At 45.5% G+C, this 13778-nt stretch overlaps 1 protein-coding gene across 1 annotated transcript in view; it reads right to left on the bottom strand.

The window, feature by feature from the left end:
- Positions 1-13502, bottom strand: part of LOC136836264 (techylectin-5A-like) — a 141703-nt gene extending 128201 nt beyond the window's left edge. Inside the window, exon 1 of the mRNA XM_067100278.1 lies at positions 13081-13502. Within this exon, the coding sequence (XP_066956379.1) occupies positions 13081-13423 (343 nt within the window). The 5' untranslated portion in view covers positions 13424-13502. The remainder of the gene's footprint in view (positions 1-13080) is intronic.
- Positions 13503-13778: the final 276 nt, after the last annotated feature.

The following is a 13778-nucleotide window of genomic DNA, read 5'->3' on the forward strand; positions in this document are numbered from 1 at the left end:
GGGTGCTCCCAGGATGTGAACAGTACCAGGTGTACCTGGGTGCCAGGCGAGCTAGTACCTCCGGAAGCTAGTGAGCACTCACTGGCGCTCGGCACCGAAGCTAGCAGGCACTCCTAGGCGCTCAGCGCGGATTCTTTACTGTCAAAGTCTGTTTATCCAAAAACCAATCACCGGCAAAATAAGCAGTTTCTCCCCCTACTACATTCTGCCCTTACACTTTTTCAGTTCTCTGCAAAGAAAAGTGTAATTAGAAAATGTTCTAAATTCTTTACTAACAATTGCTTTGAAGTACACAAAGTACCACCACACAAAACATATCTCAATTCCTTATAAGACATTATTTGAGACTTGCTGATATGTATTCGCCACCGAAAACATTGTTTCAGTAGCGAACACGATATTTTCATTATAATACACTACTCGGTAAAGGAGAGTTAATCAACTTATTGCAAAACTGCTGTAGTGAAATATGGTAAATCTGAATCAGATCTTAATAAAACAATAAAATGCTGATTCTGAAAGCTGCAGGCTTGAAAGCTACTCAAAATCAGCAATATTATTTCATCGAAATCCGGTTACCTAACCGGAAAATAATACACAAAGCTACTGCAAACACCCAATGTTTACACCGAGCACGGCAGAAAGAGAAAGAGGTTATCTGCTAAGTCATTCCTAGTGTTCCCGTTAGTGGGTGGGACTGGCCACCTACACTAAACAAGCAGAGCGATACCACGGGTCTTAAAAATTTAAGCTGCAGCGTGAGTGGAAAGTATAGCTATGTAATTAAAGGCAGTCCCCGGTTTATGACTGGTCCAGCTTACAACGTTCCGAGGTTATGACGCTTACCAAATATATTCATCAGAAATTATTTCCCGGTTTATGACGCATGTTCCGGGGTTACAACGTGTTGCAAGTCGATCCAACGGAAGAAATGTGGCTCCAAAATGGCAGAAATTAAAATTTGGTGTATTTTCAATGAAAAACTCAATAAAAATGCAGTTTACATCGTTTTCAATACACCCAAAGCATTAAAAGTAAGGTTCTCTTAGGATTTTTTACTATTTTCTATGATTTTTCCGTTTATGATGATTTTTGGTTTACGAAGCAGCGTAAAAACAGAACCCGCGTCGTAAACCGGGGACTGCCTGTACAGGCAGTCCTTGGTTATCGGCGGCGGTTCCGTTCTGGGGTTATGATAACCGAAGATTGCCACTAACCAAAAATCGGCGATTTTCGGGGCTTATCGGCGCCGAAGAGCAAAGATTTTCGGTTATTGGAGCCTCTGTTAGGTATGTATCAGTGCCAATACCCAATTATCGGCGCCGATAAGCGGAAATCAGCGATTTTCAGCGCCGAAAATTGCCGATTTTCATTGCTAGACAAGGGCCGTAAAGCCGGATCACTATTAACCAAGCCCGCTGTTAACCGGGGACTGCCTGTACTTGGTAAGTTACTTATATGAAGTCATTGTGCTGATGAATCGGCGCAAAGATCTCTGCAAAAAGAAAATCAAGGGCGTCTGCATCCTGAAGACGACTACCCTCGAGGAGTCCTGAGGCAGGCACTCTCGGTCTCTTCTCCTTGGAGGGATAACCTCGCCAGAACCCAGGAAACCATCCTTGATTACTTGGATGTGTGGCGAGCCGATCCAAGAACTGACCCTGAGACGTAGATCCTTGCAGTGGAACTCCGGTAAGAAACAACTCATTGGAGCCCTTTCTATCCAACTTGCATCCCCCGGCAGTAACCGATTGGTGGGCAATCATCAACCAGAGGTGATGACGGCAGCATAAGAGGAAGGAGAGAGAGCTAATGCCATGGCGAAGCGCTAACCTAAAGAGCGTGAAAAGTTCACTTGAGCTGAGTTTCCTGAAGGAAGGAGAGCCTCAACAGCATTTGGTTTGCCAAACAGACCCAGCCAAGCCGATCATGTAAATGCAATCAGGGGCTGGGCAAACAAGCTGAGCCAGTCTCATAATGCAATCAGGAGCTGGGCGAGCAGGCCGAGCAGATCTGAGACAATCACTTAAACGCGATTGGTGGCTGGGTGAGCAGGCAGGACTGAGCCGAGCCAATCTGGGAAAGCTCTTGTTCTCGGCTACCATGAACTAGAGCTGTCCTCAAGACATGCTCTAATCTCGTTCGAGGCGAGGCCCCTCGTGAAGAAGGTTTGAAGGGGATTCTTGCCTGCTACCCCGTGTTCAGACCTAAGGGTCCGAGACACAAGTTTTGGAACTGACCGAGCACTCAAAATGAAGCTGGAATGAAGTGTCGAAACACCTGAATGTCTTGACACCCTCTTTCGTCCTGTGCCCAAATCAGACCAGAGAGCGAACTTCCCAGTAATGGTTTGGGGAGTGCCCAAGATTCCGCAGGATCCCAGACACTCAACGACTTGCTAGTTGAGTGCTTGCGATCCCAAGGAATCCAGGCTCGAGATTCCAAGGAGTCCAAGTGCTCAGTGAGACTTAGGAATCTCGTAAGAACAATCATCAGGAGTAATCTCTTCTCGGCTTCTGAAGAAACTGAGGAGGGAGAGGCACAGACCCAGTCTTAGATGCAGACTTCTAAGAACTGGAATTGAGAGTGCGTCCCCGAAAGGTCGACGAGCCTCAGAAGAAGAAGGGGAGAAGGCAGCAGAAGACATAGTCGAAGATAAAGTTGAAGATAATGACTACATCTCACAGGATTTCTTCCTCTATCTCTTCTCCACAAGCTTCTACAGGATGGTGGTCAGGAAGCACAGGAACCGCCAGGGTAGCTAAATCAGGAAGTGCAACAGGAGTGGCCCAGGCAACAGGAACACCAGGAGAAGCAACAAGAGCGACCAGGGGAGCTGAGGCAGGAGGCATGACAGGAGCAGCCCGGCCAGCAGGAGGCATGACAGGAGCAGCCCGGCCAGCAGGAGGTTCAAGAATGTCAGCAGTAGCGACAGGAGCAGCCAGGCAGCTGGGGCAGGAGGCACAGCAGGAGCAGCCCGGTGACTGGCAGCCAAGGCAAAAAAAAAAAAATAATAAAAAAAAATATATAGTGGCACAGCATACAGGAGTGTCAGAGAACAAACAGGGGTTGGTCTCCCTTGTCAGGGCACAATGTTGACACCGACGAGGGGATCTTAGCCATTACCGTCACCACGGTCGTCATCAAAGTATCCACTGTAGGAGGGCAGCCTTCCTGCCACAGAGAAACTTCAGTTGCGCCTTACGATACTTGCTGTCAACCTGGAGAAAAAGCAAAAAGGATTAGTAAAGGGAGATTTCTCTTGCTCCAAGGGGGATTGCCCTATGAAGCGAGAGGAGGCCTCTGAGAAGAGGTCGCCGCCCCCGTCTCTCTTGAAGGAGAGATAGACAGGAGGAAAGCTACCAGAAGGAATGAAGAGGCAGTCACCAAGGGCGCTGTTGGAGGCAAATAACCTGACGATGCCTGGCAACTAACCCCCTGGATAATGTTCCTCCTGGCAAAACCGCCACAGTACAGGCGGTGAAGAGCAACACTTACGTGAGACAGAAAAGGATACAGTTACGGCCCCGAACAAGGAGCAGAGGGCGAGATGTCCAAAAGACAGGGGAGCAAAACTGTTATTCCCCTGGCCACCGACACCAAGAAACACATGCTGGGGAAACAAGGCCTTACCGCAACCCTATCAAAATTGCATTTTTTAAAAAGTAAAATGCATTTTTCCTAACATACAAACCCTTGGTCCTTTACTTATATGGGGATTACTTTTGGCAAAGCTGAACTGGCCACTAAAGACTTAACTAGGCATCGTAGTGGTATTACTACCGGCCGGGTAGTTGGTTGTTAACAGTGGCGAACCCACGGTACCAACCTCCCGGCGTCACACATTCACTTTACTTTCCGGCCTCGTCTGATGCGGACATGTTTTCCTGCTCTTTGCTCAGACCTTCCTGGATGCTAAAGCTTCAACTTTTTCACGGTGTGATTGTTCCTGTTTTTCTTTTCGCTTGTTACTTTAGTATGACTGTGCATGATTGTAATTATGGACGATCTATTACAAACCCATGATTTGGATAAGCCTGTGCGACGGGTATGTCCTGGTAAGGATAAGAAATGTGGCGCTTTCCGCTGTAGTGCGGATTCAGACCCTCACTCCATTTGCCTTAAATGTAGGAAAGGGAACAAGGACCCCCCTGATTGTACTGTTGAACCTTGCGATGAGTGTAGGCTTTGGTCCCCTGAGCAGTGGGATAGGTACTCTCGGAGGCCTAGATACAAACGTAAGGAGACTAAGGCGTCGGAAGGGCTGTCTTCGGCTCCAACTCCGACGGTTGCTAATCCTTCACAACCGTATCTGAGCCCTGAAGGCCTTCCCTTGCTGCCTATTCACAGCGCTAAATCCGTCACCCTGTCCCGTGTCTGCATCTGCGGTCACAGAGGAGGCGAGATCGGTGGACCTAGCCCACACTCCTCTCAGTTCTCCCCCTCACCCAGAGTCGCTGATCCCTGGGTTAGAGGGGGGGCCCATACCCGCTTTGTCTTCCACAGGGTTGGTGTCTGTGCCGGGTTTAAGTCAGGCGTGGGAGTTGCTTGGGATGGTTGGCAGCCCTGATCTTCCTTCGCTCCTCGAGCATATCAACTCTGCTGCGCGGGCGGGAGTACTGCTCCCTGCCCCACTACCCACACGGTTGACGCTTTCACAACCACCACCGTCACCGCTGTGCTGCCGGGGAGCGTGATGACCTCGGTGGGAACACACCATGTCTATGGTGCAGTTCCAACTCCAGTCATCTCAGTGTCGATGGTAGCCAGACCGGTCTGCTCGGTCACTCCGCCACCGCCCGGCTACGCTCCCACTCCTCCTGCCTCGCTTCTACCATTGCCCGTGCCTGTGATCCAGCCGACCCATCCAACGTTTCCTGCGCCTCCAGCTGTTCCTGCCACCATTGTACGCCCACGGCATGAGTCTCCTACTGGTTCTCGGACTCTTGTGCCATCTGCTGTTCCTGCCCCAGCCCCCGTTGACCCCTGGTTTGTCTTCGGCAAGCTGGGGGATGTGGTGTTGTCATTGATTGAGAAGAAGAAGAAGAAGAAGCGAGCACGCCAACCGTCCCCATCTTTGTCTCCCCCTTCGTCATCGTCGTCGTCGTCGTCCTCGTCTTCGTCTGCCTCTTCCCCCCAACTCTTCTAAGTCCAGTTGGTCTAAGAAGGGGAGGGTGGTTCCTCCTCCCCCTAAGAAGACTCGCTCTTCTAAGGGGGCGCAGTCCTCCCCTCGGGGGAAGACTGCTGGGTCTCTTGCTGGGAAGGGTACCTCAGTACCCTCCTCAGACGGTTTGGGAGCTTCATCCTCTCGGACTGGTTCCATTTCTGCGCCTCCTAAGCTAGCGTCGCTGAAGGCACGGTCTCCCGTAGGAGACCGTGCAGTCTCGACTCCTGTAGCAAGCTCGAGTATGGAACGGGAGAAGGGGAAGAGCCTTCGGGCTTCTCCTCCACCCAAACCGTCATCCTTGCCCAAGTCGGACAAATGATTGTCGGGGAAGGTACACAAGGACGTCTCGACTCCATAGACGTTGGGAGGAACCAAGAAGGGGTCCCAGCAGACTTCTTCGTCTGTTTTGGCGTTGAAGAAGGCTGGAACACGCCTGGACGGTAGAGACAGTGGTCTCCAATCGGCAGTCCATGTCCCTGCGTTGGTCTCCAGTGTGGAAGATCGTCCAGCGTCGGAGCATGGATCGGCTGTGAGAAGGCCGTCCCCTGATCATCAAGATGGTCGCTCACCCAGACGAGTAAGTCCGTCTAGGCCTTCTCGCGAGGTTCCACCTCGGGCTGGAGATCATGAGGGGTCCATGGCTTCTGGTTATACCAGCGGACACGACGGTAGTGTTTGCTCTGCCTCTCCCGCATCCTCAACTTCTTCGGGATTCTCCGAGAGGAAACAGGGCGTCGGTAGGATTGCTGGGACTGAGGGCCTTGTGCAGTCAACATCAGGGGCATCCGGTCCTTCCTCACTCCAAGCGAGAGAGAGGTTGTACGCCTGCAGGTGGCGCCTTTCTGGATGACCGTCCCTCAGAAGGTCCTCTTCTGAGAGATCCGGACACTCCGGAAATGCAGAGAGCTTTTGTCAAGGTCGTTGTGCTGATCTGTCAGCACAACGGTCTGGAGGAACCACTTCAAACTCCTTTGAAAGAGTGGTCATCCAGGTTGGAGGAGTTTTACGCTTCCAAGAGGGAGCCCAAACCCTCCCTTGGTCTACCGTGGTCTCCCTTGGTGGATAGCGTCCTCAAGCAGGTGAACGACTTGGTCTCCAGACCATCGTCTTCGCTTCGCTCAACTCGCTCCACCAAGCTGTTGCCTCTCCCTCTCCCGAGACAGAAGACATATTACGTGCCTTCAGAGGGAGCACTGCAGCTGAAAGTCGTGGAACTGGGGCTAACTCGTCTAGCTCCTGGGGCCACTTCAGCTCAGCTAACGGGGGAACCTGTGCTTCTCACGCATGCTGAGCTGAACGCCTTGTAGGGTACGGCTCTGTCTGCCCTCCAAGCGATCTCCTGGCTCGACAAATGGGCCTTCGTGTTGTCGAGAATCACGTCTACATCTGGCGCCCAGAGCAAAGACCCAATCTTCAGGCGTCTTTGCCAGTCTGGTGGGAAAGCCGTTTCCTTTATAACCCACCAGACGGAAAACTTCTGGCAAACCTGGCACTGAAGAGAAGGGATGCGGTGTTGTCCCAGATCTACAGATCAGTGGGCACTGAAGCTGCAGTCTCCCTGCGCAATGAACCCATTCTGGATGCCACCTTCCTCTTCCCCAGGGGAGAGGTGGATGCTGCGGTGGACAAGAGGAAGGCCGACGAGTGCGACCGTCTTGTCCACAAGGCAGCAACGAAAGGCGTCGCACAGCCTTCTTGTCCTGCGGCCCAAACTGTGAGCCAGGTTAGCACCCCAGCCCCGGAGAAGTCTGGTGCTTCGGCGGGCACTAGTGGGGGGAAAGTCCAGACCTCTTCTTCTTTGCCTCCGCGAAGGAACCGCAGGGTCCCTTTCGCCAGCCTGTTCCCCCCAAGAGGAAAGATAAGGCGAAGGAGAAGAGGGGAGGAGCTCACTAGGGATGGCGAGCCCCCTCAGATGCTTCCGTCAGTGGGGGGTTGCCTATCAAGCCACTGGGCAACTTGGCAGCGATATGGAGCGGAGACTTGGGTAGCGGATGTTCTCCGGGAGGGATATTCTCTACCCTTCAAGTCACCGCCTCCCCTCACCGACACACTGGTCCAGTTCCCATCTTATCTTCAAGACCCTCAGAAGAAACAGGCCCTACTTCAGGAGGTCGAAACTATGTTGAGCGAGGGAGCCATCGAAGTCGTCGAGGATCAGTCTCCGGGGTTCTACAGCAGGATCTTTCTCGTGGAGAAAGCTTCCGGCAGGCGGAGGCCAGTGATCAACCTCTCTCCCGAATCGTTTCATTTGCCAGACACGGTTCAAGATGGAGACGGTGCAAACAGTACTGTCAGCCATCAGGGAGGGCGACTTCATGCTGATGATCGACTTGGTGGACACGTACTTCCAGGTACCGGCACATCCATCATCTCATCGGTACCTTCGCTTTGTCCTCAACGGAGTGGTTTACCAATTCAAGGTACTGTGTTTCAGGCTGTTGACCGCTCCGCAGGTGTGCACGAGTGTGTTCGCCCTGGTTTCAGTTTGGGCCCATTCGCATGTGATATGTCTGCCGAGGTATCTTGACAATTGGTTGATCCTGGCAAGCTCCCGCTTGCAGTTGCCAGAGGACAGAGATCACCTCCTCGGGTTGTGTTGCGAACTAGGTGTCATGATCAACTTCCGGAAGTCGGATCTCATCCCCAAACAGAGGACTCAGTATCTGGGCATGCTGATCAGCACGGCAGGAAGGACATTAAATATCAAACAAAAGATTCCACTGGGAAAGAAGGGCTTAACAACAATCAGGCAGAGAGCTCCGAAAACACATCTGCACAGCAAGATGGCTGAAAGCAAATTGGAATGTTTGCATCTAGGCAGGCAGGACTCCAAACTACCTGGATGGTAGTTACTGCCTAACTACCTCGTTCAAGAGTTTTAATGGCCATAAATTTCCAGCTTCGCTGTGAGTAATTCCTAATGTAAAGGACTGATGGTTTGTATATCGTTTGGGAAAAAATGAGCAAAATACGAGGATGTATTCTGATTCAGGTAAGGTTTATTTAATGTTAACAAAGTGATACCACATACTGTACTAGGTAAGTACCTAACGAACTAGATTATGATGGGTGGGGAAGGGGGCAGGTATACTAATACTAAAATGCATTTCTGTGTTAAATTTGTTTTTCCACAACCAAAAAACCCACTTTCCCACTGTGATATAAGGTTTTTGAACATTTTACTGTGAAACCACACAGTTAAGTAGGGCCCTGGCAACAAAGGTTAGGTAAAAGGGAGAGTCCAGGGGGGAAAGTCCCTGGCCAGGTAAGGACCCAGCATCTAAGGTTAGGTTGTAGCCCTATGAACTTTATTTACTGTGCCGTATGTTAGGTTAGGTGGGTGGGGTCTAGGAAGGAAAAAACCCTATTACTGTATTTAATTTACTGTGTCCTAGGTTAAGTTAAGGGGGTCCAAAGGATGAAACCCCTGACCAGGTAAGGACCTGGCACCCCGAGTTGTTAGGTTAAATATGTCTATTTTTCTCACTTTATATTCCCCCCACCATAGCAGTTGAGTCTTCCATAACTGTAGTAAGTAAAGGGATTCCAGTATCTCTGAACTGCTAATTTGCTATTGGAATAAACATTGGAAATGTTCGAAGCACACAGTAAAACATAGGACAATCATATATTCAACTCCAAAATGTTACTGCATTATGTAATGTAAAGACTGACCTAGTGGTAACTGAGCTTTTTGTATTAAGCATATCAAGGCCATGAGAACACACCAAAAAAAATCATAACATTTGAGGAAGGTTTTATTTGTCATCTTTAGTTTAATGAACATGCTTACTACAATAACCATGTGCATATCTTTTGCAACTTGACTATTACTCATATTTCTTTCCTGGAGTGTTGTCACCTACTTGGATTTTTCATAGTTAAACATCTATGTTAACAATGTCAAGGGAGTGGAGCTCCCAATTGGAGTCTGAGTGCATTGTGGGTAAGGTTTAATTACATATCCAGAATGTCTTCCATTATTTTCATCTGGAACTGTGGGTACATAGGGAAAAGCTGAAACATGTACAAAATTTAGGAATCAAACATTGCTCGAAATAGCCAGCTTCAGTTTGCAGACATGGCACCTTTGGTTCAGTTGTGGTGTTCTTGCTCCATGGATAATTTGGCTGCATCACTTAAGTCCAAGCAAAATTCTGTCAATCTAACACAGGTGTTCTTGCTTACCTTCAGGACTGTTTTACCTAATTCTGTGTAGTGTCTCAAGAACAATTCTTCTGATTACTAAAAGTTTGCGGAATGTTTAAAAATCCATATTCACCCGGGGAAGGACCTGGTGTCCTACATTAAGTTAAGTGTGGTTGGTTAAGTAGAAACTTAATACTAGTCATTTGCTATGCTCTAGGGTTGTTTAGGTGGCAGGTGTAGGTAAGAACCTGGCATCCTAGGTTAGGTTAGGTGGGGGTTTCATGGAGGGTAAAAGCCTCCTTGTCAGGTTAGGTTAGACAGGTCTATAGTTCAGTACCTGGTATCCTGGGTTAGATTAGGTGTAGGGGGGTTCATGCATGGTAAAGCCACCTCACCTAGGCAGGGACATTTCTCCCTAGGATAGGCTGGGTTAGGTAAGGGGTCTGGGTCTAGGTAGGGAGCCAGTGTCCTAGGTTTGGTAGAACTATAGGGTAGCTCCGCGTCGCCGACGTAACTATAACTTGACTTTTTCTACAGTTTTTTGGTTGCTAATTATGAATTTACCGTTCATTTTTGGCACTCGAGTCTAATTAACCTGCAATTAATCCCCGAAGTCCATCCAACAACGGGTTTCCAAACGTGATCTTCACAAGACAGAGCATGGGTACGTCTGTTTCGAACGGTTCATATCCCGTCTGGCAAGTGCAATAACTTAACATATGGGTACCCAACCGCCCCGGGCCAGTACTGAACATGGCGAAGGGACATTCCATTTGGCCGACAACAAACAGATGCACCGCCAGTATCAGAACCCCTAAAAGTGTAGAAAAAACCAGTTGAAAAGGTAAAAATTGAAAAGGTAAAAACAGGCGCGGAGCTAATATATAGAATTACCCTAGGTTTGGTTAGGTGGGGGTTCTGGGGGGGGTGAAGACCCCCAGCCAGGTAAGGATGCAGCCCCCCATTAGATTAGATTAAAACAAATCCCTGTATTCAACTCTATTTGTATTTTCCCCACCCAAAAACCCTGCTTTCCAACAGAGGTTCCCTGAATTGCCCGAAATAAGAGTGAGGTCAACTATCTGTATGCACTTGAAAGCTATTATTTCAAGTCTGAAGTGCAATAACAGTTGAAAGTGAAATTTTACCATAAAAATGGTAGAACTATGGGGTTGCTCAGCATTGGGTATTGCCTTGGAAACTGACTTTTCTTATAGTATTTTATTTGCTTATTAACAACTGACTTTTCCTATTGTATTTTGTTTGCTTAACAATTTACCGTTAAACTTTGTTGACCGACTGTAATTAAGCTGTAATTAACATCAGAACTGATGAGCTTTTGTATGCTGGCCATCCTGGAATGTTAATGCACATGTGCAATGTTATGGGAGCTTTTGGTAAAATGTGGTTTCCTTTACTGAGGGTTCAGGGGGGAAGAGCCCCCAGCTAAGTGACATGGCCTGCTAGGTTAAGTAAGGTATGTTAGGTTAGTAGAGTTCCTTTTATAATAGGTTTCCTTAGCCAACCCCTTCTTGAACATATGGCTCCCTAATGACTTGCACATGCACAGAACTATTCCAGAACAACAACATGGCAGTCCGGTCTTTCTCCCGACGATTTCCCCCACCCAAAACCCCCACATTACCAAAGGGTCCCCAACCACATTGGGTAGCTATGAGGTTAATAATAACTGACCAACAATAAACACCACCGCTTCCTTCATCTGCAACACTAAAAATATAGGAAAATTAAGATAATATTCCATGGGGATTTACCCTGTAGTTTAAAAAAAAAAAAAAAAAAAACGGTAAATCTGAACAACACTTCCACACTCGTTTCAGTGAAAAATAGACACCTATGTTGATCATAAATATACTGAAGAGTCGTTCACTTTTTATTTCAGGTTGTGGAGACAATTCTAAGTAATAAAATAAGCGACTCCAATTTAAAATGCTTCAGTCAGAAACTAAGTCCAAAAATAATGTGATCGGTGTGCTGCCGTTTGTAAACTGAACGCATAACATGCAAAAATCCTCGTAAGGATGTAGTTCTGAAAGGCTATGACAACCAATCACCTGTCTTTTTTTGAAAAAGTAACCAATTACATGAGTCATTACGTCACTATAGCCAATGAGAGGGTCTGTACTGAACGCTTTTTATTTTCTTTTGTTTCTCGTCGCGGAAGAATATAATTTTCAAGAAAGGTTAGCCATCTTCATTTTCCGGTGGTCAGTCTGCATTGTGAAGTCCATTAGATAGCATGGAGAATCTCAGTGTGTCTTAGTATATTCAGATTAATGACCACACACGTGCTGTTATAAGTTCCTTTGGTGACCAGAAATACAATGAAGGGGGTGTGGGGGCAGAGCCCCAACTGCCTATATTCTACAGTACACTGAGTACAGATATTATCTCTTGCCAGAACATACGAGCTTCCTAAGAATCTTTTAAAATGTGGATAAGCTGCAAGCAGCATTCCGCTGCGGCCTTTATCCGTTTAACATTGTTTTAACTATTATTTTACTCATTTTACTGATTTTCCCCAACTTTGTCTCCCCCACCCAAAACCCCCGGTTCCCACCTGTGGTCCCCCAAGATTGTTGGGTGGTTAAATGGGTTTACCCACAGTTTTATTGATACTGCAGCAAAAAAACAAGAATTTTTGAGCGGTTTCTTTGGTTTTGACTTCCGAAAATGATGCTTAACTATTGCTCAGAATTACCAAAAAACCTCCAATACCGAAAACCTACATAAAAAATCCTGACATATCCTAGTCGGGGGAGGGGGGGAAGAATGATGGGTTAGGTAACCAATATTTCCATCGTAACAGCGGATTCATCAAAATCGCGTAAAACTGTGCGTTCATAACACTATATTTCACAAATGTTAAAACAGACCTCTAAATGCTGTAACTGGCTATGTTCGCCTATCACTTAATCCAACAGAGCAGTGGTTCTCAATCTTTTTTTAGTGATGGCACCCTAACTAATGTAATAATTACCGTGGCACCCCTTCTTCTCCATCCCACCAAATCGCATGAATTAACTTATTTAATAAATAAAATTATTATCCACTCTATATATATATATATATATATATATATATATATATATATATATATATATATATATATATATATATATAATATATATATATATATATATATATATATATATATATATATATATATATATATATATATATATATATATATATATAATATATATATATATATATATATATATATATATATATATATATATATATATATATGTATATATATATATATATATATATATATATATATATATATATATATATATATATATATATATATATATATATATATATATATATATATATATATATATATATATATATATATATATATATATATGTATATATATATATATATATATATATATATATATATATATATATATATATATATATATATATATATATATATATATATATATATATATATATATATATATATATATATATATATATATATATATATATATATATATGACAAACTGATAATTATATGAAGACTTCTGCACACTTTTTTTTTTTTTTTTTTTACAAATGTTCATTAAGACGATCTAGCCAAGACAAAATTCATGACGATCTTGCGGCACCCCTAGGCACTGTCTGTGGCACCCCAGGGTGCCACGGCACCCAGTTTGAGAATCACTGCAACAGAGACTTGCTTCTCGCACAAAAATGTGAAGACAAAAATAGCCTATGACGATACGTACCTTCAGATGTGATGTTCTCGGTTTTTACTCTACTGACGAGGTTCTCGTCGGTAACCAGGCTTTCGACGCTCCTCAACGTATTACTGGAGGTAACAATTAAGTTTTCAAGGCTTTTTTGGGTTAGATTGGAAGAAATAAGCAGATTTTCAAGAATATTACGAGTCGCTTCTGTAGCATCTACCAATTTACTGACAACAGCTGCAGGCATCGACTGATAAATACAGTCGTTATTGTAATCTAGATTTGATTCATAATATGAAGGTCCAGCAGCGCCGTCACATACATTACTTATTGCTATCACAACAAAAGTGAAGACAACGTTAGAATTACGTAACCAAAGCATTGTCTTTTATATATATTGGCGCATTACCACTAGCACTACTTTCGCACGGACTTGGGCTTCGAGCCTTCGACCTGTCTGTATGTTTACATTACCTGAAGATGGCGTTTACACACTATTTTTTACTTTAAGATCCTTGCATCTGATCACGGACTCTGAAAAGATAGATAATTCTTTTCTCTTTGTTTATTATTATTAAGGCTATTTTACATAGGCATATACATGAAACAAGATAATTAGGTCATTCTTTTGGTTAGCAAGCTTCCACAGAATAGAGTACATAAATATTCTTCAAAGCAGTGCCAGATTAAATTATTGAGAACCTGTTGTTACAAAGATTTAGGGCCCTATATTTTAA

The sequence above is a fragment of the Macrobrachium rosenbergii genome, chromosome 56 (genome assembly GCF_040412425.1).
Source record: "Macrobrachium rosenbergii isolate ZJJX-2024 chromosome 56, ASM4041242v1, whole genome shotgun sequence".
In the NCBI taxonomy this organism is placed as follows: domain Eukaryota; kingdom Metazoa; phylum Arthropoda; class Malacostraca; order Decapoda; family Palaemonidae; genus Macrobrachium; species Macrobrachium rosenbergii.